Here is a 26,400-nt window from a genome sequence, read left to right as displayed (position 1 = left end):
CCAAAATCAATTTTTTACACTCAATATCTTTTTCCATGATCAAATCAATAATATATATATAATCAAATTCAACACAACAAAAAATCTTTTATTTAAAATCAACACAAATATTTTTTTACTCCGAAACTTCGTAGATTTGAATTTTCCATCGCATTGATAGATATGTTAGAGCAAGAACCATCACTTTGAGTTCACTTTGATTCAAAAATAATAACAAAAACAAAATATATTATTTTGAAAATTGAGTTTTTTTGCACTTATAATCATAATAATGAGAAATAAATATTTTAAAGATTAAAGATATAACCAAATTAGTGTCGTAAGAATGTTATTATTATACATTTAAGGTGGATTGTTGTCATCAAGGTAACTCTTTGACGATGTAGAGGAGTAAGTCGTCCCTCTAAATCATCGATGAACTTACCAAAGTGGCAGGAGTTGACAATAAAAGTAAAGAAATCCTTGCATAATAGATTTGGTTATATCCTTCACATTTTATTTGTTCACATAAAAAACATAATACATAAAAAATAAAAATAAAATAAAGAGAAAGAGAAAGAAAATGTGTCATACTACTAGTAATTTATAAATTTAGCAAAGTATCTTAGATATAATATAAATGTGTTCATAAATATTGTACTGTTTGGTTTATGAGATTATGTTGATCACCATGTACTTTTTTTTCCTTCATATTTTACCATGGATGTCAATTCCCAAAAAACCAGTTCAACTCTAGGGGAGCTCTATGCTACTTCTCACCTAATTAACTATTTTTTGTTTGAATATTTAATCAATCAACTATACTTAGGTTAAATATGTTTTTTATCTCTATAAATATGTCAACTTTTCGTTTTAGTCTTTTTAAAAAAATTCTTCAAATTTTAGTTTGCCAAAAGTTTTTCATCAACTTTTACTTCCTCGAAAATTGCAATAACTACCCATCTTTCTTTTTATGCAACATCATTCAACTAATTTGAAATTGTTATTTCTTTATACAAAGACTTGCAAAAGCATCTCATGACAGATCAAAACATCTAAATTAAGTTGACATCTCTTGAACGCTAGCAACAATTGCATAACTCAAAAATGTTACTAAAACAAATGAAAATAAAGATACAAAAATACTTGGAGGAGACCAGACAAAAGGAGACCTAACAAAAACCCAAGTTAGAGTAATCAAGGAAACTCAAGATCTACTTCATTATAAACCTTGACCAGAAAACTCATAGGGATAAAACGTGGCAAGGGAAAGAGAGTGCAAAGCCACCGACATAAAAACAACAAGGAAAAACGGACCATGGATAAAGAGCAACATCAACAAAATCGGAATTCTAAATGATCAAATCTCGTAAATATCTTTTTCTTCCTATTTTTCTGGTTATTATAGAATAGAAGTTAAATCCTAACAGTACCTTGATAATGCATTCCATAGTATTATTGGTAAATTGATAATTTTCCACACACAATTCTAGCAGTCTCAAACATGTATGGGTTGCTTTCAAATGAATACATGTTCTATTTAAATTTGATTAAAATATGAATTATATATATTTGATCTTTTTTTTAGAAAAAAAAAAATCAAACATATTTAATTCATATTTTGATCCTTTTAAAAACACAAGTTACCGCATGATGATTTTCTTTCGAAAGTTATATTACAAGTGAAAATATAAGGAACTAACATATACCAGAAAATAATACAAAAAAAAAAAAAAAACATATACCAGAAAATATCATGCATGATATGGTGTTAAAGAAAATAGAATCCAAAAGAAGAAAATTTTCATTTTTCTTAATGAAGCCATAAGTAGAAGTTACACAAGGATAATAAAATGAAGTTGAAATATTAATTCTTTTTATAAAATAGTTTAGCGACTATACTCACATAACTTAAGTTTCGGTCTTATTACTTGATTTCATCTCTTTTTATGCTAAATTTTTAGAAATAAATTCATTTCTAAAAATTTAGCATAAATTAAAAGGTTAAAAAATTATTGCTTGATTAATAAACTTATTTGTCTTATTTTGACATTTCGGTCTATACAACAACTATAGTGAAAATATTTTTACCAATAAAAATTATCAATAGTCAAACATAATAGACGATGGTTTAATGCAAATAACTTATTTGTCTACGTTGAAAAAGAATGTTTTTTTTAACGATGCGTTGAACAAGAAATATTTGACTTCTCGAAACCTAGTTTTATAGAGATTAAACATATTTAACATTTAAATTTAATATATAATATTTTAAAATATATAAGTTTTATTTGCCTAAACAAATTATATGTATTTGGCCCCCTCGTAAAAAATTCTCTAGCTTCGCCGCTGCTTATAGACATGGGATATCAGTAAGTTTCGAATTAAAGGAAAGGAGGTGTTATTAAGACTTTAACGTCCTATCTTGGATTAGGTGAAATTTTCTTATAAGAAAATACAGTACAATGAGTGAGTACTCTAAATTCAATTTTGGTTTCATCATTATACAAGTCTAAAAACCTAAAATTTATGATTTTGATTTTGTCATCACAAACTTTGAAACCTTCAAACATAAAATATTAGTGATCGATGCTCTTAATCCTATTTTGATTTGGTCACTTTCCAAATTCACTTTTAATTTCGTCACTTTCAAAATTTTGAAGTCGGGGACAACACTATAAGAGAATATACTACTAACTCACCACAATCAACTTGTTGCATTCAATATCTTTTTCCGTCATCAAATCAGTAATTTATAATTGTAATCGAAATTAAACACAACAAAAAATCATTTCTTAAAATCAACAAAAGCATTTTCTATGAAAAAAAATTATGTTAGAACGATGGATCATCACTCTTGTCAATAACAATAATAAAATGTTCATATTTTACTCTTTATTGAAATTTGCTTTGGTTCAAAAATAATAACAAAAACAAAATATATTCATTTGAAAAATTGAGTTTTTTTCTTTTTACAAATTTGATAATTAGGAGAAATAAATATCTTTAAATTTCAACAATATAACCAAATTAGTGTCGTAAGAATGCTATTATACTCTAAAGGCGGGTTGTTGTCATTAAGGTGGTTCTTTGATGGTGTAGAGGAATAAGTTGTTCCTTTATACCATCGATGAACCACCCGAGTGGCTGCAACAGGTAATACATGTAAATGAGCATTCTTAATTGTGGAACTAATTTGCTTATATCCTTAGACATTTCTTTATTTGTAGGCAAATATGGGTGCAATATGTGGACTCCATCACCATAATTTATTGACAACAAGAAAAGAGTCCAAATTAGAAGGGGGGACATAAAATCAAGACCTTTACCAATTTGAAAATCTAAAATTTGGGAACCCTAATTTATTAAATGTGAAATCATTTTAATATGGTAAATCATTCCACCAAGCAGATGAGTTCAAAGATAGATCTAAGATTTGCCAATTTGTCAGCACTATTGTTACCTTCTCTATAGATGTAAGATACCATAAAATACATGCCTCTACTCAATACCAAGCAGTTGCACCAACGATTTCTTAATGCTAACAAGAATGGATTTAAAAGTTAGTGTATCTATCTTAGAATTAGTTTCTAAGCACAAACTTTCTAACCTTGGAAGTAAGCAATCTCATCGTAGCTATTATGCGTTATGCAAGCACAATCCTATGTTTTGATTATCTTGTCTAACCTCATTTGATTCAATATCAAACTTCACCTTTCGGTACTTCGTTTGATATTTGAAATATGATTAAATAACAATATTAAACTTCAGATTTCGGTATTTCGTTTGATATTTGATATAAAATTTAATAACAATGAGATTAAATTAATTAGAATAAAAATTCATATAAAATAGAGTCTATACTTTGGTTTGATTAGGACTCCATCATTATATAATTCCAACAATCCCAAAACTAGAAAAGTCTATTCACGCATGATCGTAGTAGACAAGGGATTAAAAGATGAAGGCATAAAAATCGATAGCATAAAAGTAAACAGCGGAATAGAAACAAAATGATAAAGAACTGAAATATAAATTGCTGGAAACGTAAAGAACAGAAAATAAAAGACAATAAAGTAAATCATTTTAATGTGGTAAATCATTCCAAGAAGCAGTTGAGTTCAAAGATAGACTTAAGATTGCCAATTTGTTAGCACCATTGTTACCTTCTCTATAGATACAAGATACCATAAAATACATACCCGTGCTCAATATCAAGCAGTTGCGCCAACGATTTCTTAATGCTAACAAGAATGGATATAAAAGCTAGTGCATGCATTCTAGCTTAGGGGTTGCACCTGCACACCCTGAAATTTCAAAAATTGCATCAATAATCATATATTTTTGCATTATGAACCCCCTGAATTATTTCCTTTGCACCTTCGGCCCAGGTAGAAACAAAACATTTTGCACTTTAGGCCCAACTAACAGCAACCCACGTTTGCAGAAAATGGGTCCCAGCACCTTAATAAAAAATAGGAAAAAGATTGGTAGACATCCTTTTTTACACACCTCTTATGTACACCCCATGTTCCGGGGGTGTTTTAATAATTTCACATCAAATCATCACCCCCTCTCATCTCTTCTTTTAATGTTTCTGCCACGTATCACAATTGTGTATGAGTGTTAAAGGGTGTATGCCACCTAAGGTGGTCTATGTACAAGTGCTTTAAAAAATAATAAAACATTCAAGTAATGTTTGAATAACTTTGTGCTACACGCTGCCAATTTATAATGTTAGCTCTCCTCTCTACTGTTTCCATATTTCCGATGTGGGACTATACTATCTATTTATTTATTTTTTGGTCTTAGATGAAGTATTAATCTATTGAAATTAGTCCTCGTGAGCTTAACTCAGTTGGTATGGACAATGCATAAAATATGCAAGGTTGGGGGTTTGAATCCCAGCCACCACAAAAAAAAATCCACTGAAATTAAACTCACATACAACTGTGAGGTCCCAGGTTCGAACCTGGGTCACGACGTCCGGCCTTGCAATTTCGGAATTTGACAGTTGAGCTAGGACTTCACCTATCTATTATTATTATAGTGTAAAACTAAGGCAATGTTATATGCTTGTAACTTTCAACGTGGGACTATTTTAGCCATTTTTATTCCTATCACCACTTCCATTTCTTTCCTACCTTCTTAATCTTATAACATTAACCAAGATTATAGTTAGACCTAAATTAAAATTGTCTATACTTTTAACGATTTGATTTTTTTTTGTCTTTTCTCCACGTCATTTTAATTTTTTTGGTCCGTCTACAAATGGATTTTTAAACTTTAAATTTATGGTTTTATTTATATTATAATAATTATTTTTATTTATATATTATAATAAATACTAAAAAAGTAAAAAAAAAAAAAACTGCACCCCTTGAACCAGGGTCTTGGATCCGCCACTGCAATCTCAATTCTCTTCATCGCTCTTTTAAGTTATGCATAAAGAGTTGAGTACAATCCTATATGTTTTTTGCAAAATAGCCTAAGCAATCAACATTACTATATTTTAAAATTCCCCCACATGCTAACTAACTAGGGATCCCTAAAGTTGCATTAACCTCAAAAGCTTGATATCAAAATATCTCATTGAAGTGGTTGATGTCTTAATAATATCACCAACAACTGAAGTTCTTGACGCAACTAGGGAGATTGCAGTTTTGTAAGGAACCTTCCTATTGCTGAACCTGGCCTTGTTTTTAGAGTACCAAATAACGTCTAAATATTGATTATTGCTGCCAAAATCACAATTTGGCATTGAGGTGTCCATGCTCAATCACAAACATTCTAAATCTTAGGAGATGAAATATAGGTGAGATTAATGCTAATAATTGATGCAAACCATGACCGAAGTTTTCTAGCATATGATCGATCAAAGAATATGTGAAGTGTTATTTCAACATGATTATGACATAAGTTGCAGATAAAAGGAAAGTTGCAACCTCTCTCCATTAACTTTTCACTTATGAATGTCTATCATGCGATAGTCTCCAAACAATGAGTGATTTAGATTGAGGTATGTCCTTGATAAGTGTTTAAAAGTGATATATTTCATATAGGAGTTTAGGCATTTTAGTGACTTGTTTTGCAAGATTCTCTATGGAAAACTCCAATTATTGTGTAAATATGTCATTTATGCTTTTGAGCCTTATTCTACCCTTTTTGTGCAGGAAAATACAAGCAAGGAGCAAGAAACGTCAAAGTTCAATGTCCTACGCTATTAGCGTGTCCTACGCTATTAGCGTGAGAAGAAATGGCCAAGGTCAGAGAGATACGCCATTAGCGTACCTGGGGCGTAGGTTTTGGAGAACTCTTGAAGAGTACGCTAATAGCGTATTCTGAGCTATTAGCGTACAAGCTCCAGAGAGCTACGCTATTGGCGCATCTGGAGCGTAGCTAGTCAAGAAGAACTACGCTATTGGCGTAAATTACGCTATTAGCGTAAATACTCCAGAGAGATACGCTATTGGCGTGGCTGGAGCGTAGCAGCAGGGCAAGGCCAACGTGGCACTCTCCTATTGGCCAGATTATAGGCCGCCTTACCACGCTATTAGCGTGAGTTGCGCTATTAGCGCAGGTGTAAAAATGCAGGCCCATTTAAATAGCATTCTTCCCTCTCTCTACATTAATTCACTATTCCATTGAAACATTTTATACATTTCTAGAGAGAGGTTAGAGCTATTTCATAGAGAGAAACACAAAGCAAGTGATTAAGGAGTAGATTCAACCCTAGATTCATTGAGACATCAAGGATCTTGGCATGGAATCTTCATCTTTCCTTCCTTCCTTGCATTAGTTTACATGTCTATATGTAACTATCACCTTCTATGTAGTATTGAGGTAACAATCAAGCTATTATGTAATCTTTTGATCTTTTAATATATAAGGTTCTAGCTTAATGATTCAATATTGTTGTTATTCTTGCTTTTAATGCTTTCAAAGAGATTCAAGATGATTTGGACACAAACCCTTGAATCTAGAACTAGAATAACAATCTATCTTATGTTATATCACTCTTGACAAGTTTGTAAACCTTTGATAATTACTTTTAATCAAGCTTTTAATGCTTTCGGATACTTAATCAGGCTGGACACGGTCGATTAAGTCATCCGATCGACTTTGTTATCGTTTAAGGAATTTGGACACGAATGTTTAAACGCTAAATTGGAAATAACGATGTCGCTTTGGACACGAAGGATATTGTAGAAATGATTGTAATAATATTGGTTATAAAGCTAGAGTCTGTTAATCGATCGAGAGATTGCTGCTGTTATGCTTGCCCGTTATCTTATACCGCAAGCGAAATAGTTCGATCCCCTCTCGTTTTTACTTAAATGTCAAATATGGATATAGTGTTACAAACAAACAAATTATATCCAAACCCTTAATGTGAACGATTGTGTAAATGCTTATGATTAAACGTAACTCCCTGTGGAAACGATCCTATATATACTCACGTGTACATAGTTATATGACATGTAGGAAAAATCTTACATCAGTCCTCTCACCATATCCTTTTTTTGCCCAAGCAATGCTTTGACCAATGGGTGCATGGAACAAGTAATCCTCTTTAAAAGTTAGATCACCATAATTTGAGGCATTCCAAATTAGTTGGTTGTTCTTATGCTGAGATTGAATGGTTACTTGTGTAACAAAATGCCTCGAGTTAGGGTATAACTGCACCAAATGGTGGTCAATGGTAACACTCTCTACTTAAGCTTTCAAATGTTGTTGCACACTAGATGAAATATACAAAACATGTGTCAAAGGTGCACTGCACCAATAATCATTCAAAAAGTTGATGTTACCCTCCCTTCCGGGCAACGGATAGGGTTTTCCAAAATCTCATTGTACACAATTTTGATTTCACTCCATACTTAATGGTTTTGTTTTCTCTCATGACTCTTCTCTTTAAGAGCATTGTCCATTGTTCATTAGCTTAAAGCATTTCCTAGCAAGTAGGTTTAGACACTGTGCCAAGCCACTCTAACAAGTTTTCTTTTGTCGATATATCCACTCCTTATGAAGATTCTAGTACATTTCTCAAGCTCATTAATAAAATTTGTTGGCCAAATCTAGATTAGAATAGCATGTATAATCATATTATGGATGACAAATTTATCCAGTTGCACTCTCCTTGCTATGGACAAAAGTGAGGCCTTCCAAGCATCTAATTTAGTTTTCACTCTATCTACAATGTTTTGCAGATGACAAGTTTCAGGCTTGACAATGAAAATTGGTACCCCCCAAGTCAAGAAAGGTAGGGTAAAAATCCTGAAACCAAGAAGGTGGACAATTTGAGATGGTCTAGGTTGAGAGATTAATCCATAATAGATGATTTAGTTCTCTGCACTAATTACTTGATTAGAATGATGATTTAGTTTTCCTTTGCAAAAGAACATAAGGTCATTTGCATAAAGAATGTGGGATGGTGTACCTTTGTTCTTTGGCTCCTTTGATCAATTCCAGCTTCCCTTATTCTACAAGATTAGATATGCCTTTACATAGCATGTCATCATCAATACTAAAGAGTAGTCGTGATAGAGGTCTCTTTGTCTCACTCCTCTATTGCAAGGAAATTAACCTTGTTGTATTCCATTGAATGAGACTGGCATGTTTGTTAAGTATAAAATAGTTTCAATCAGCTCCAAAAATATGTATTGAAACCAAAAGCTTTGAGGACGTTTAGCAGAAAACACAAATCTAAGGTGTCAAAGGCCTTTGATATATCAATCTTCAAAGATAGATTATATCCAAAATATTTATTGTGGAAAATTAAGGTTGATGGCTTCAGAAGTTAGACAAATACAATCTCTAATCGGTCTTCCATGAATAAAACCTCTATGCTCTTTGGAAGTTATAGTAGGCATAATATGTGCCAATATATGTGCTAGAATCTTTAAGATGATTTTAAACTTGAAATCAGCCATGGAAATAGGCTAAAACTGTTATTCGCTTGAAGAAGGAGGATCATAGTTGAGGAGATAAGATAGGCCTCGGCTAAATTCATTCTCCATCAACAGGGTTAAATATATTGGTGGTCCTTTTAAATATACTAAACTTCACATTATTCCCTATAAAAAATTTCATCGAATAATGATCCCCTAAAAAAATCCTCCCCAATTTCGATCCCTTTTGTTATTAAAGGATATACTGGCCAAAATTCTCAATATTGACATAAAATAGTGACTTTAGAAGTTCCCTTTTGGGTCGGACCAACATAAGATTCACTGCAATGATTGGCGTGGTTGTAAAATATATAACTTGTATCTCTTTGCCATGAACAGATGTTTTATGGTTGACAAAAGAGATGAAATCAATGACGATGGTTGAAGATAGTCTTTTCAACTTAGAACAGATCATTCCAATTATTATTTTTAAAAGTTTTGAAATTCTAATTCTTATAACATTTTTCTTAATAATTTCTTCAATTTAATAAATATAATAAATTGATTTTAAGTTTTATAATTGTTCTTTTGGTGGCATAGATAACATGTATATCTCAGTTAGTTTCCACATAGAAACATCTCATTTGCTACATAAGTATAAATTCAGCTCTTTACCCAACAAAAAATGCTCATTCCCAACTGAAAAGACTATAATACCCCTGCGTGAGTTAACTCACGCTAGTTATAAATCATGTGTGAGTTAACTCGCGCTAATTATAAATCCTACGCGAGTTAACTCAAGTAGGCTGCGTGACTTAAGTCACGCAAAGGTATTTTCAAAAGTTTGGTTGGAAGCGAGCAATTTTTTTATTGAAGAAGAGCAGAATTCCATAAATACAGTAGAAACTCTTTAAATTAATACTCGGTAAATTAATAAACTCTCTAAAATAATAAATTTGTCCGGTCCCGACTTGGGCCAATGTAAAAAATTGAAAAACTCGATAAAATAATAAGATAATAATTTTTTGGGAGATCCCTTCATAATTTTCGGTCCCAAGAAAATCATAAATTAATAATTCATAGAAATTGAAAACAATACATTGAACACATTTGTTCCTCTTGTTTACATTTACTGTAACTCAAAAGTCATTATTGATTTCCAATGCATATGAACACGGTAGTTACTAATTTACGTTGAGTCTCAAGGTTCGCTGCAACGTAATTCTAAGAGGCATAAACTAATTTGCCTTTTTGTTTGGTATGTATAGTATAATTACTTAAAAACTCTTTAAATTAATAATTATTAATTTATCGATAAATTAATAACTCTCTAAATTAATAAATTTCTCCGGTCCTGACATTATTAATTTATAGAGTTTTAACTGTATTTGACTTGTTGAAAGACCAAAGCCAAGAATGAAAAATATGAGGCCCAAAATAATACTCCCTCCGTTTCAAAATGAGTGTCGCTTTAGTCAAAAAAAATTGTTTCAAAATGAATGTCATTTTCAGTTTCCAATGCAATAATAACTTTTTCTTTTCAATTGTACCCTCCAATTAATACTCTGCACACTACTTCCAAAGTGTTACTTTTAAAATTAACCAATAGTTAATAAGGATAATTTGGTAAAATAACCATTCTCTTTCTTTTAATCATTGCATTTCTTAATATGGGTGTAAACACCTACAACGACACTCATTTTGAAACGTAGGGAGTATTAGAAATATTAACCTGTGGGGTGTATTTTAGAAAATGAGAAAGCTAATAGCAACGACCGCTTATTATATTCCAAAAGGGTACCTAATAGGACAACTTAGAGAAATAAACATGAAAAATGCTCTTTAGACACCTACCAATTCCTTGCAAGCACCTCAAACTACCTAAAAATACCCCTAGAAAGTCATTTTTAAATACAAAGAATACACTAACTCATTTTTAAAAAAATACTATATATTGATAACAAAACAAAGTCTTTTTGTCTATAAAAGTTAAAGTAGATGTAAGAGCTTGAAAATGAAACTTGAACTTTCAACATCTTCAGTGGAAAAAGAAAGTAACAGATAACAAATTTTGAAGATAATAGCAAAAAAAATATTTTGACAAGAAGATAATAGCAAAATTATTAATTATTCTGCAATATGCATGCAATATCCATGATTACTGAACCGGACTGTGGATTCTAACTTTCAACAATTTTAAATATTTAATATAATTTTTCTGATGTCTCAAGTACTGATATGTTTAACTAACTAATTAAAGTCCCTTCTAATATGCACACATGACACATATATAAAACAAGTTAAAATATGATCATGTAAAATATAAATACACTATCAATATTTTCTTTTTGTAGAAATGCAATCATTCACTGAAGTGTTCTCTAAATTTTGAGCTATAAATTATAAAATCTCTCTTTTTTATCTGCATATAAAATGGGACAGGGACACCACCAAATGATTGAACATTAAGTACTGTAATATTGAGATTCTAAATTCAAACTTTATTGGACTGCTGTAAGGCCTGACATTATATGCAAGAATCAAATAAGCTCAATTCCCAACATATCACCAAATTTGTAGCAGGTCAGCTGATAGATACTCATAAATTCGATCATTATACTTCCTCCGTCCCGGAATATCTGACCCATTTTTAAAAAAAAAGTGTCCCAAAATAACTGAGTCATTTCAATTTTAAATACAACTTTCATCATTCCCAATACAATATAACACTAAATAATACTACTTTGGGTTATTGGGGTCTTGTTAACGAGTGCCCCCGGGGCACTCTTTAAGCATTCCAAAAGAAGAAATGATTCCATAAAAATGGTCAAAGATTTCAATTTCCAATGCAGTGATTACATTAATTTTCAAAAAAATTACTTTTTAAAGGTCTTAAACAGTGCCCCGGGGGCACTCGTTAACATTTCCCTACTACTTTTATCATTCCCAATACAATATATTCCACTTTCCCCTTTATTTATACATTTTTCTTAATCTGTGTGAAATGAGCCAAGAGGTCAGATAAATTGGGACAGAACTGAATGAATTTCTTTAACTAACTAATTTCGCACTCACATGCACAAGTGGAAAAATGAAATAACATTTATATTTCAATAACATTTATTTTTGTACAACCTTCAAATTTTCATTAATCAATAAAAGTATTCAATTATGTCCGATAATTAGTTATAGATTTGATTATTTCATGTCTATGAGTGTATGAAAATACTATTAAATTTACATTTAAAAAAAGCACATAATTCCTAATTGTTTTTACAAATTCCCAAATAGTGCTACTGGAGAATCTCCCGTACTCCTATAACCCTCTCCCACAAGGGTCGGGTCTGGTCTGTCTCATTGTGTGTATTAATAAATATTACAACATATTACAATGACCAATTTATATATGAATAAATTTTGCAGGAATTAAAACAAAACGACCATGAATAAAAGTAAAACGGATATATTTGCAAGGTCTAAAATCAAAAAAATACTTGTAAAGGAACTAAAAACAAAAGATAATATATTTGCAAGGATCGATGAATATTTGTGAGTAAACTGCCAATTGGTCCATATCTTTGTAAGTCATTCTCAATTTAGTCCCTGACTTTATTAATATTTCAAACTAATCTCTGGTTATGTCAAAAGTTTCTCAATTAGATCCTTGTCTTTATGTTTTTGTCACATGACGAGGGACCTAATCGAGAAACTTTTGACAAAAACAGGGATTAGTTTGAAATATTAATAGAGTTTGAGACTAATTTGAGAGTGGCTTACAACGACACAGACCAATTTAATAATTTACTCAAATATTTGTATGGCGTAAAAAAAATAGAGAGAGGAGACGATGCTTCAGCTCCAATCTAAGGTATAAAAGACCTGCAATAACTAAGGTGAATGCCCTAAACAAGGAAGGTTACTTGTATTTGGTCTCAACAAATCAATGAATAGAAGCTAGCAAGTGACCCAAGTTCTTGCTAGACTACATTTAGTTCAATCTCAAATAGTGGAATGCATGAAGTCTTCATGTATACATTGAGCACCGTATTGCACACCATCATTCAATAACTTGCATTATATCATTATCAAGAAGAACAAACCTACTAACTCAAGCATATGTTTAAATTTCATTAGTTTCAATTTTGTACATTTTTTCTTAGATAACTTAGAAAAGTGAACTTTGTTGTGTAAGTAGATCAACGATGGTATTGAAATTGTTTGTAGGGTACTCGGATCCTTGTGCGATTAAGATAATGCGATATTAAAATTTGAAATGTTGTGTATTTGAATATGTAGTGAATGTTGAAGTTTAACATATGATGTTTTATTTGAGTATCCCAATTTGCAGGCTAAGCCAGACCCCGATCTCTATGGTGCAAAGCGAAAAGCAGTACACCTGATGCTCCTAATGACGAGCCTTATGAAATTGGTTTGAAGAAAAAACCAAAGGAAGAGTGGAGTTGTGAACTGTGCCAAATCAAAGCCACGAGTGAGAGTGGCTTGAATGCTCATCTGAATGGCAAGAAGCACAAGGCCAAGGAAGCAGGGCAAAAAAGGAAGATTGATAAGTGCAACAGGAAAAGTCAGAAAACTGCTGAAAAGATTACTGAAGCGGTTGTTGTTAATACAGCAAAGTTAGGGGTTGATGTAGAAACAGATCAACAAGCTCCTCAACCTTGCTTAGCTTTGGAAGTCATGAATGAGACTATGGTTGATAAGGGTCTCACAAAATCTAAAAAAGAGGAGCAATTTGTGGAGATGATGGTTGATAATGATGTTACGACTTACGAAATCCCATAATGAGAGGAGCAATTTATTACTTTTTTCCTAAACATACCCCTAATTAATACTACTAACTTGTCTTGAAATATGAATAGTCAAATTTAATACACATACAAAAAAAGGACAATTTGGTAATATTAATACACAAAACAGACACATTAATTACACTGACAACTTTTCTTAAGAAATGTGAAAAATGCAAAGGGGGGTTACATTAAGGGAAGGAGGGAGTACATCGGTTATTCCTCAAACAATTTACAACATACTTTTGATGCTCTCTTTCAAAATTACGAAGTACACAAATATTGTGAATTGGGTAAAAGAGGTTCTGGTAGTGTTGTTTTCCTGTATGCATCCAAGAAACTTGATCCATAGAAGCCCCACTAAAACTTTTGTGGTTTCTTGCACTTACAAAGACACTGTTTCAGAGATTTTCTGATGCACAACATATTTTATAAGGTTCTTAGTTAGGACATGTATTCATGATATTGATCCATAACAGGCCTTCGCCTCTTCACTGCCTTGTATTCCGAAGCGAAAACACCATCGTTAAAGTAGTTCTCGCCCCTTTGAGTTGGATGATTTACGATACTATCACTGTGTATGCAAAAAAAATACTTTTATATTTCGGAAAATGTTGGTAACTCATTCAGTTGAACATGATCATGTGGCACATGGACAGCATGGTAGTCCAATCCATCAAATTAAAAATTGTGTGGAGTATTGTGTTGTGTGTTTATCAATATTACAGAGTAAAGTCGTAATATTCATAATATAAGGGTAATTGGTGGGTTTGTTAATTGATTATAGGGCGGAATGCTCGGTCAGCTCGGAAACATGCAAAATCTGTTCGAGACTGTGAAGAAGGCGCAGGCGGTTGTCCAAGTAGAATCAAATCGGATACAGAAAGAACTTGCTGCGTATAACATACTTGCTTAACAATTTATTTTTTTTTTTTTTGTCTCTTCCAAGTTGTACGAGATAATCACAGTAGAGTTTTTTTGTCTTTATTCCACTATGCAGAGCCGAGTTTGATGGTTACTGTGAGGGTGAGTTAATAAAGGTATGATATTTTCCTGCTCTCTCTCTAATGTTGTGCGGTAGAAACTAGAAACCTTTTATGCTTGCTTATGTGAGAAAATTTGAAAATGTTAGAGAAGAACCTTGGCACAATGGTTAGAGTTGTTGCCGTGTGATTCGAATGTTACGAGATTTAGTCGTATAATATAATAGATCTGCAATGGATCCAACCCTTTCCTTGGGTCTGCAAGGCAGAGCTTATAGTACCATATTACCCGTTTCTTGGTTTCACTTTCATTTGTTTACTTGATTTTGATTAGGTTTAATTTTCAGGTGACACTATCAGGGAATCAGCAACCTGTACGAACACAAATTACCGAGGCTGCTATGGAATTAGGATCAGAAGTGAGTATGCAATTCAAGTGATTTCATAACTTCATATGCATTTTTTCCTGTCAGATTGTATCTAACTTATAGCTATACTATGAAATAAGATTAGACCTTAAAAAGGTGAACAAAAATAGGTAAAGAATCTATATGTAAATTCTTTGATTTTTTTAGGCTGCTTAAGGAAATTTTTTATGCACTGAATGTTGGGGTAGATATATCAATTACTTTTCAATAATCTAAATATGGTCTAGAAATTGGAATTTGATATTTAAACATCTTTGGGTTGCAGAAACTTTCACTTTTAGTCACAGAGGCTTACATTAAGGATGCACACCAGAAGAGTGTCCAGGTAAAAATAACTTTTCAACAGGAAGAATGAAAATTCATTTGCCTTTGTAGTATGTTGATTTGTTTAAACATGTTGTTGCTTATGTTTTCAGGCCATGAAGGAAAGGATGAGTGATCTTGCTCAGAGTTTAGGAATGCCACCAGGTCTCGGTGAAGGGTTGAAGTGATGACAGAGAAGGATGGAACCTCGATTTTGCATACAAAACCATTTCATAAATGCATATGTACTCCTTTTACTGTGATTATGGATTATTAATCTTGTTTACTCAGCTGTGTAGGGATCACTTGAAATGGAGATGGACCTCTACTCCCCTCACCCCCTTTTTCCTGTCCTCTATTACTTCCTTTAGGTCTTATATTTGTCTTATACAAATCAAGGTTTAATAGTTTTTTCAATGAAAGATTTAATTAAGTGGTACAAGTTTTCAAATTGTGATATTTAGAAATGGGTTTTTTTTTTATCAAATTTGCAATATTGTCCCTGCTCGTTCGAACTCTATGACATGGATCCTTTATCTTTAGAATAAAAAAGCTAGCGGACTTTCTTTTTATCTTGGTTTAAATGCACTTTTGATCATTTTTTTAATAAAAATTAAAAAAATGAAGTTTTAGTCCCTCTATTTTAAAATTCGGTTTTTTTGTCCTCCTATTTAACTTTGTTTTTTCCTTCTAAGTTTTGATCATTATCCATTTTTGGGTATTTTTTATAATGTGAGATTCATAAGGTCATAATAAATATCCATGTCAACAACGTCTAATAAGCATTACCACGTCATAATGAATAGGTCACATCATCAAAAAAAATGAGACGAATGGCCGAAATTTCGAAGAAAATTAAATACAGTGACAAAAAATCTATTTTTAAAATAGAGGGATTAAAATTTATTTTAAAAAAGGGGATATTAAACCATTATCATTTATCTTATCTCCCACATTTCTAAAAAAATACATCAATGAAATATTACATCAATTTTGATTTTCAAAATAGTAATGAGTTTTCAAAATTTTATCATATCGACTTTCTTATATATGTATATATAATTTTGTTTATGCAGATATAAATACATAAAATATGCAACGGGTGTGGTGCAAACATTGAACAATCTTTTGCATATAAAATAAAAAGTTATAATAGAAACACTACATTATTTTTTATTTCGAAAATAGTCATGATTTTTCAAAATTTTATCATATCAACTCTTTCAAATATCTACATAAAAATTTGTTTTCGCATATATAAGCAAATACAATCCATAAATGATGTGACTCAACTATTATTTTTTTTTTTTGTATATATAAGAGAAAAATATTTAATAAAAACAATACATTAACACTCATAATTTTCATTTAATTAATATCTATGAACATTCTACAATATTAACAATTTAATTATTTTTTTATATAATTATCGCAATGTTACGTGACCCGTGCGAAAGCACGGGTCTTTTACTAGTTCTATAAATAGTTACTTCTATGTTCCAATTTTCTTATTTCCACCGTTAAACAAACCTAACCAAATCTCAAATAATAAAACTCCAATTTCATTCTTAATTCTTAACTTAATAACAACAATTTTCATTTTATCTTTCAAAAAAAAAAACAATTTTCATTTTATTTTTCTCTCCTCAACAAAACGCATAAAACCCAAACCCAGGTAACGCGATTTTCTATTCTCCTATTCTATACGCTAATAACTGAATTGATTCGATTCATAATATACGATACCGATTAAACTTTGTTTCAATTGAATTAATCTGAATTGAATTTGAATTTGAATTTGAATTTGTTTGTAATTAGGTATCATGTTAGAGCAGTTACTGATTTTCACAAGAGGAGGATTAATCCTTTGGTCATGCAATGAAATTGGTAACGCTTTGAAAGGATCGCCGATCGATACATTGATTCGATCTTGTCTTCTAGAGGAGCGATCTGGTGCTGCATCTTACAATTACGATGCACCTGGAGCTGCTTATTCTCTCAAATGGACTTTTCACAATGATCTAGGTCTTGTTTTCGTTGCTGTTTATCAGAGAATTCTGCATCTGCTTTATGTGGATGATTTGCTTGCTGCTGTTAAGCGTGAATTCTCGCAGGTTTATGATCCCACCAGAACTGTGTATCGAGATTTTGATCAGATTTTTAAGCAGTTGAAGATTGAAGCTGAGGCACGTGCTGAGGATTTGAAGAAATCGAATCCTGTGGTTGTAGGTGGGAATAGGAAACAGCAAGTGACATGGAAGGGAGATGGATCTGACGGGAAGAAGAATGGCAGTGCTGGTTGTGGCGGCGGTGGTTTGAAGAATGATGGTGATGGGAAAAATGGGAAGAAGAATTCTGATAATGACCAACCCAAAAGTGTTGAAAGGTGATAAGAGTTTGACTATTTTTTTTTAAAGAGATGAGAGCTTGCCTTTATATCCAAAACAAAAAACAATAGGAAGCATTAAAAAATATGAATGTAATATGTTAAAATTATTATATGTACTAGCGAAAAGACGGAGACGTTAGTGCCCGTTTTTCCGCTCTTTTTATTGCGCTAACGTTTGAAAATTATGAACGGTGTTTTTTGTATGAAATTTTAAATTTGATTAAAACTAAAAATATAAATGTTTATTGCTTTCAAGTTATAACAAACCAAACTAACCATGATTATATATTTCAATGACACCAACAATATAACAAAAAAATATAATCTAATTTTTTTTTAATGAAACCAACAACAATCTTTATTATAAAAAAATTGTTTAAGGGTATAATTGGGATAATGAAAAGGTAAGTATAAATATATTCATCTAGTTTGTTACACTTTTTAAACGATAAAAGAAAAAAACAGACATATATATTTATATCGTGTTTGTTACATTTGTTTTAATATTTAAATTTATTCTTATATATTTGTTACATGTGTTATTTGTATTGAAAAATAAGGGTTTTTGGAATGGAAAATCCAAGCCAAAAGTGCTGAAAAGGTAGTTTTCTTTATATATAGTATAAATTATTCTTATATATTTGTTACATGTGTTATTTGTATTGAAAAATAAGGGTATTTTTGAAATTGAAAATCCAACCCAAAAGTGTTGAAAGGGGTAGTTTTCTTTATATATATTATAGAATATAGATGTTATTTTTCAATTAAAACTGAATCGTCGAAACATAGAAGTAAACAAAATTCTATTTTAATATCCTTAAAGACTCAATTTTTTTTGTTAATAACTAGATTGCTATGTTAAAGTTATAAACTTTTATTTTATATATATCACTAGATTGAATTAATTACAATTATATTATCTCCATATTGAAAAATTAAATTAAATTTTTTTTTTTTGCTAAGCGAGGAGATTGGACAAGCATCAGGAGGAAACACCGACATCCCAACTAGGTTGGCACCCCGGGAAACCTCCATCCTATGCCGCCAAACTCTAACATTTTATTAAAAAAAGGGAAAAACTGTACAAGAAGAGGGGGGACTAGGCCAAAACCCTCAGAAAATAAAGAAACAATACAAACATCAGACTATAAGTCCCTAAGGAAATCTGTAATTAGGTAAGCCTACCCTTTCCCGAAAGAAATCAAGATACAATGCAGCAGGTAATACATCTAACCAAACAGATCCCTGCAAAGAATGACCCATATTTGCTAACCTATCCGCACAACAATTACCTTCACGAAAAATGTGAGAAGAAATAACCTGAATACCCAAACTACGGGCATTATGCCATCTGTTTCGAAGCATAACTGGCACTAATGAAGGATTAGAAAAAATTAGCAAAGCACTAGTGGAATCACTCTCCAACCATAACTGTCGCCACCCATGAGCAGAAGCATGCTCCATGGCTAAAATGATAGCAAGAACTTCGGAATGATAAACTGATGCCTCCCCAATGTTACAACAGAAGGCGCCAAGAAAAGAGCCCCTAGAGTCCCGAAAAAGACCTCCACAAGCTGCATGTCCAGCAATGACGGAACCATCAGTGTTAACCTTCAGCCAAGGAGAAGAGGGAGCTTTCCACAGCACCGGGATGATTTCTTTTACAGTACGACAATGAGCATCAACCAAAAAAACATCCAAAAGCTGAGAGTCAGATGTCAAACATTTTCCAGTTGAGGTATTACCAGATAAAGCCACCCAGGAATGAATGCGAACCTTTGCAGAATAAAAGGTTGTAACTTGCGAAGAGAACCGCATGCTGTTTCTAGCAAGCCAAATAGTATGCACCGTATGTATAACTGATGCTAGGAAAATATCAGCTGTCTGCGAAGAACAATGAGCAGGAAGGCAAGAGAGAAGAGAGAGAGAGCTGAAGTACAGTCTATGGAACAATTAAGTTTACCACCAAGCCAAGACCAGAGATCAGTTGCAAAAGGGCACTGAAGAAATAGATGTTCAGACGTTTCATCCATTTTCAAGCAAAAGCAACAAGCTGAAACAATTACACAGCCCCGCGCTCTAAGATTTTCATCCGTAGGCATTTTACCATGCAATAATCGCCAAAAAGTAAAAGAGTGAGAAGGGGGAATGCACCCCTTCCAAATCAGATCCGCCCAAGGCAACTTTGGAGCTGTCGGCTTCAGAAAATCAATCGCCAATTTCAAAGACAATTTACCATCAGCGGAGTGTGACCAAACAAAAGTGTCCGGTAGAGGATCACAAGGTAAAGGAGGAAGCTTGTCAGTCACAACCGCAGTCATAAGAGATGGTGGCAAATTCCACCCTCCATCAACAATAATATCCGACACTTTACCAGTGAAACCAGCATGAAAGAACGAATCAATATTAAATAAAACAACAAGAGAGGTACCAAGCCAATTGTCATTCCATAGAGAAATATTCTCACCCGTGCCCACAATCCACAAAGAGTTATCAAGCACCGTACCTATGTGAGTTTTAATACCAGACCAAACAGAAGATTTAAAATAATGGTTAAGAGGTTTACCATTGGAAAAAAATCTATGCTTCATGATGTATGCCCATTGCGAGTCTGTGGATATAAGCTTCCATGCTAATTCTAAAATTGCCGCTTCATTAATTAAACTTGTTGGCTTTAAATCTAACCCACCTTCCGCCCATGGTTGACTGATACACTTCCAAGAAACCGTGCATAACTTCCTAGAAAGAACATCTCCGCTCCAGATAAAATTTTTAATCCAGGTGTCCAATAATCGAAGCAGACGACGTGGCCACATATAAACATGAAAAGAGTAGAGTAACATTCCATGGATAATAGATTTAACCAGCTGAACCCGTCCCATGATAGAAAGAAGAGAACCCTTCCATGAAGAAAGCTTAGTCTTTATCCTGTCGGCAATCATTTGAAAGTGAACAACTTTTGGCTTGCCTTGAAAAATTGGACACCCCAAATAAAGGAAAGGAACGTGACCCACAGTGAAACCTAACATGTCTGAAATCATCTGAGCACGCGTTGAATTCATAGCGCCAGTGTACAATCGGCTTTTAGCATTGTTAATAATTTTTCCGGACACCTCAGAATATCTATGGAAAATATTTAGAAGCACACGAATATTACGCTTAGTTCCTGTACAAAAAATCATAACATCATCAGCATATAATATGTGCGTAGGAAGAGAAACCCCACGGCAATAAGTCATAGGATGCAGCCTCCTTGATGCTACCGCCAAAGAGATGGACCTACTCAAGACATCTTCGGCCAAGCAGAATAAGAGAGGGGATAAAGGATCCCCTTGTCGAACCCCTCTAGTGCAAGAGAAGAAACCCACAGCCTTACCATTAACCAACACAGACAGCCGAGCTGAATTCAATATAGCTAGAATCCAATTCACAAAAGTCTCAGCAAAACCGAAACCCCTAAGAACATTAAGCAAAAAATTCCAGTCTAAAGTGTCAAAAGCCTTCGCAATATCGACCTTTAAAGCTACATTACCTCCATATTGATGCTTGTCAAGTAAATTAATAGCTTCCGATGCAATAATCACACATTCATAAATATTACGATCACGAATAAACCCACGTTGCTCAATTGAAACAATCCGCATAGCAATGGGTGCCAATCTGTCTGCAAGGATTTTAGTGATAACTTTAAACTGAAAATTAGCTAGAGCAATAGGGCGATAGTCTCCCATCACTCTCGGACCTGGCACCTTTGGAATAAGCACAATCAAATTGTTATTAATATTTGCAGGAAGAGCATCAGTAATAAAAAACTCCTGAACCGACTGGACTACATCCGTACCAGCAATGTCCCAATATGTTTGATAGAAAAGTCCTCCAAACCCATCAGGACCCGGGGCACCATCCCCGTTAAGGGAAAACACCGCATTCCTAATCTCATCAAATTGAGGAACACGCATCAGCTGCTGGTTATCGTCATCCGATACCATAGATGGGATAGTCTCCTCAATCAAATTATTTTGCGTACAGTTATTAGGAACAGTAAAAATGGACTTGAAATAATTAACCACGTGTACCTCGATGTCCTCAGGGTCAGTAAGCATTCTGTCACCATCTTGCAAAAAAGAAATAGAATTCTTCGAAGCCCGGATTCTTGCTACTCTGTGAAAATAAGCCGTATTTCTATCCCCATGTATAAACCGCTGGTTTCTAGCTTTTTCCTTCCAAAGCTCCTCTTGATAATGCAAAGCTTTGGTTAGAATAAATTGAGCCTCAATATCTTGCATATAAAGCTGATCCGAAAAACCATCAGTGTCAATAATTTGTTGAATTCTATTCACTTCATCCACTGCCAAACGAACTTGTCTGTCAACGTCACCGAAGACCGTACGGTTCCAATGAGAATAAATATTTTTCATGTGCTTGAGCTTGGCCTGTAGCCGAGACATACCATGCCCCCGGAACCGCATTGTCCAATTCTCAACAAGAAGCCTGCGACAATCAGCATGGGAAGTCCAAGTTTTAAAAAATTTAAAAGTGCCGCCACTATGTGCTGTAGACAACTCAGCCGTCAATAAGAGAGGATGATGATCCGATTGATGCCTCACTAAGGCCGAACAAGAAGTTCTGCACCAAAAATTAATCCATTCCACATTACAGATAGCCCTATCAAGGCGAAGTGCCACATTTTCTGAACCAAGCCTGCCATTGGACCAAGTATAAAAAGTACCCAACGTGCTGAGATGATTTAATAAATTTGCATTAGACCAATTCAGAAAATCCAGACAAGATAAAGATGGAGGAGGCCGACGACCACGCTTCTCATGAGCACCCAACACCGCATTAAAGTCACCAATAAATAACCAAGGACCGGGAAAGCGCCCTTGGAGATGAGACAAGTCTGCCCAAAGTTGCCGACGCTTCAAATAAAAATTACTAGCATAAACCGCAGCAATATATACAAGAGAATTTTGACAAGACACTTGTAAGACTATGCATTGATCCGACACAAACAAAACCGTATGGAGAGTGACCTTGCCCCAAAGTGCCCATAAATTCGGCTGCAAATTTTCTCTAACATTCAAACAATAATTTGAAACACCAATACTATGCCAGTACCACAAAGGAACATCATCAAAAAGAATCATAGGCTCCGCAATAAAAATAATACCAGGAGAATGAGACAAAGATAAATTACGTAAAGCAATTTTAGAGTCAAAATTGCCAATACCTCGGATATTCCAATAAAGTAAATTCATGAGGAAGAGGATGGAGGTGTACCCCTTGTCCGGGTATTGTATGAAGGCTTCCCTACTAACACTTGTTTTTTTAAATCCTTTTGCTGTTTCTTGGATAGAACTTGCGTAAATCCTTCAGCCGCCATTCGTTGATCATACTCACGAATACGAGCCCAAAGATCCAAATCATGCTGCACATTATGAGAGACCGGAACTCCGTGCTGCTGAACAGTTGCGCATTCAGGAGGAACCTCATGTCGTTGCATAACAGCCACCTCATGTGTAGAGACTGTAGGTAAGATATCAGCCTGCGAAGAAACTGTGACAATCGATTCAACGGTCACTCCATCCACTTCCTTATTAGAATGCGCCTCTTGCATGTCATCATGCTCACCATTAGATGGCCTTGGAACAATCTCACGAGCACCCTTGGGACTCTCCTCCAGCTCCCGTGGGCTCACATGATCTTGATCCACACCATCCTGAAGTGGTTCAGATACCTCATCAGTCACTGGAATCTCCAACGACGTCTGAGTTGTCTGTTCCACCCCGTCAGGTCGTATGTCCTCACGCCCAAGAGGGGATGAATGTGTAACACGCACATTAGACTCCTTGGGACTCCTCCCCAGCTCCCGCGGACTCATATGATTGTGTTCCACAATATCCAGAAGCGACTCCGTAGCTGTAGTTATCGAGGGGTTCTCCAACACCTCCCTCGATTTCTGAGACAACGGTGTCACTTCTACAGGTTGCACGTCAACGTGCGCTACAGGGGAAACAAGCTCAAGCACTGGCCTATTATGTGACAACTCTCGAGGAGTAATTAAATCAAACACATTGTGTAAAGGAATGCTGAAGGTATTGGACTTATCAAATTGAGAAGAAACCACCGTAGCTGAAACAACCGGCGCCATCTGAGAACTGATAATAGGCATTGAAACTGGTGAGGCCAATGGCGTTGAGACTAATGATGTAGGAGCAGGTGTAGCAGAGACCGGAACTCTGTGAGTGGTTGTAACATTCGACACAACCGGGATAGGAACCCAAGACCCATTGTTAACAATGGCTGATGTAGATGCACCCACATCATTACTACCTTTGTGTTGCCGATGAAGAATTTTAGGGGCAGCCTCGGCAACAATTTGTTTCCCCTATCATTCTTGTCCTTTGGTGGTTGCGGCTGCAACCAACGACATGAAGAGACATTATGTCCAATAGAATAACAATGTTGACAAAATAGTGGAAGCCTCTCATATTGCACCTCTACCTTGAATGCGAAGCCCTCTCTTTCTACAAGAATTTCATCATAAATTCGCTTTGAGAGGTCAATGTCGACAAGAATTCTAGCATAGTGGCCAAAAGTACGGTTTCTAGTTGGTCCATCTACATCAATTGGAGTCCCAACCGCACTTGCAATTTCCTTTAAAGTTCTCTCCCTCCAATATTCTTGTGGCAACTCCATCAAACGTATCTAAATCGTCACATGAGTCTGCTTTTGTGTCTGATACTTGAAGTCTTTTGTCCACTTAGAAAACCGTAAGAGACCCGGTTTGAGGTTAACCGTACCTACAGCCCAAATTTTCCTATAATCCTCCGCCGATTCAAAGAGAAAATCATAGTACCCTTTACCAAGCGGCACCATTTTCCAACCAGCTGATGTCTTCCATAATTTATCAATTTTAGCACTAAGATCACGTGCCGAGTACGGTTTATCTCCTTTGTTAAGAGTAAGACGAGCCCTTAACGCATTCTTGCAATCTTCTAAACCCTTCCGGTATTCCTCTTGATCGATTTTGATGCTCAATGCATCACCCTTAATGCATGGAGTGGGAAATGGTATCTCTTCAGTTACCGATGCTCCCGCCAGAGCATCTACAAAAGACTTGGGAGCTGCTACCCCAGTCAGAACAGGTGCTGCCGATTGCACCATGGCAGGGACAGATGGTGCAGATTCAGAGACGCACGGCCAGTGGCACAAAACGAACATCAATGATCAATGACAATTCACTAGAACGATTCAAATATTGATACACGTGTGACTCAACCTTTGTAATGCACAATGGCATTAGCGCGGTTGCGCGTCCTCAATTGGGAGAATCAAATTCCAAGAATTGCTGAAGCTAGGACGAGAATGCAACACAATCGAATTCAGCAAGCAGCAAATTTCACAAACAGTTGGTGGGCAGGAAATCCAAAATCCAATACGTGAACAGTGTCAGCACTCACGTGAATGAGAATGTTGTTGGAGTATAAACCAATTGGAATTTGGTGATGAATTTTGAGAACAAGGGCTACGCTCCCAATTACGTTAAAATCCAAAATAGTATCTCCACTCTGTTCATTCCAAAATCAACATTTTTGATCTTTCAGAAATCATGAAGTTTGATTTACTTACCTATAACGATTGTTCAAAAATGTTGATTTAAATTAAATTAAATTTATCTTCATGATTTTTTTTTAAAATGAAGAAGATTAATTTTACTCAAACATTTTTGAAAAAGGTACAATTGTCTCTTCAAAAAGTTGCAATTAATAAACAATGAGAAAGAAGTAACAAAAAATAAAACCATTTTTATTCCAACTTTTAAATTTAGTAATTAAATCAGACGATGAGAAAAAAAATTGGTACAGATTATGAACATTATTATTATTTCTAATATTTATTCTTGGTGGATCAAAACAATATTTTTTTCACAATAAAATTACAATATTTTTTCCACTATAAAGTTACATTGTTTCCACAAACAAAACAAAAATTACATTGCTGGTTCAAAACAATGTACGACCTCTGTTTGAATTTTGACTTCAAACTTGAACTAACTTATCTATATAATATAAATTTACGGCCGATTCCATAGCCCTTTATGGAAATGTTTTTTCTCCTCCTATTCTTATGACACGTGGCACTCTCATCTTATTCTCTTTACAAATACTCTCACCACATTCATCCTCACAAAATACTCTCACCACATTCATCCTCACAAATTTGTATTTAATGTTTATGTATAAAAGGAAGTTTTACAATTTCAAATTCTAATATTTGAAATTAAATTAGAAATCAAACATTTTGTATTCAAAAAATACAAACTTTAATAAAATATGCTTTTTTTGAATAATCAAATAATTTAAATTAAAATATTTGAATTCAGATATTAAAATAAAACAAGTAATATCTAATTAAAATACGATTAATGGAATAATTATTTAAATATCAAAGAGATCAAATAATTGATATATGTCAAATAATAAAAATATGATTTGATTTGTCAAAAAAAAAAATGATTTGATAAAAGTGTAACTTTTTAAAATAATTTAATTAGATTTGGTAGTAACCATTAATTTTTAATATAATTTAAGTTTATATTCTTTTGATTCTATTTTCAAA

General features: G+C 33.8%; 3 protein-coding genes across 3 annotated transcripts; 2 read left to right on the top strand and 1 right to left on the bottom strand.

Annotated features, from left to right (window-relative positions):
• Window positions 1–14,094: 14,094 nt before the first annotated feature.
• On the top strand, window positions 14,095–15,726 carry LOC146897183 (nucleoid-associated protein At2g24020, chloroplastic-like). The gene is made up of 6 exons (XM_085736150.1): window positions 14,095–14,338; window positions 14,463–14,572; window positions 14,676–14,715; window positions 15,006–15,077; window positions 15,352–15,411; window positions 15,503–15,726. The coding sequence occupies exons 1-6, from the start codon at window positions 14,312–14,314 to the stop codon at window positions 15,575–15,577; spliced, it is 384 nt and encodes a 127-aa protein (XP_085592276.1). The 5' UTR covers window positions 14,095–14,311; the 3' UTR covers window positions 15,578–15,726.
• Window positions 15,727–16,878: 1,152 nt separating this feature from the next.
• Window positions 16,879–17,779, top strand: LOC146897182 (uncharacterized). The gene is made up of 3 exons (XM_085736391.1): window positions 16,879–16,994; window positions 17,026–17,064; window positions 17,208–17,779. The coding sequence occupies exon 3, from the start codon at window positions 17,213–17,215 to the stop codon at window positions 17,777–17,779; it is 567 nt and encodes a 188-aa protein (XP_085592517.1). The 5' UTR covers window positions 16,879–16,994; window positions 17,026–17,064; window positions 17,208–17,212.
• A 959-nt stretch (window positions 17,780–18,738) lies between these two features.
• LOC146897181 (uncharacterized) lies at window positions 18,739–23,152 on the bottom strand. Its single transcript, XM_085736860.1, has 2 exons — window positions 19,978–23,152; window positions 18,739–19,603 (listed from the first exon to the last, which is right to left on the bottom strand). Exons 1-2 carry the CDS (start codon window positions 23,034–23,036, stop codon window positions 18,934–18,936), a joined length of 3,729 nt encoding a protein of 1,242 aa, XP_085592986.1. The 5' UTR covers window positions 23,037–23,152; the 3' UTR covers window positions 18,739–18,933.
• Between the last annotated feature and the right edge of the window lie 3,248 nt (window positions 23,153–26,400).

This window comes from Medicago sativa, chromosome 8, assembly GCF_051527215.1.
Source record: "Medicago sativa cultivar Bolivia chromosome 8, Bolivia_mono, whole genome shotgun sequence".
In the NCBI taxonomy this organism is placed as follows: domain Eukaryota; kingdom Viridiplantae; phylum Streptophyta; class Magnoliopsida; order Fabales; family Fabaceae; genus Medicago; species Medicago sativa.
This window is presented reverse-complemented; position numbering and strand designations above follow the sequence as displayed.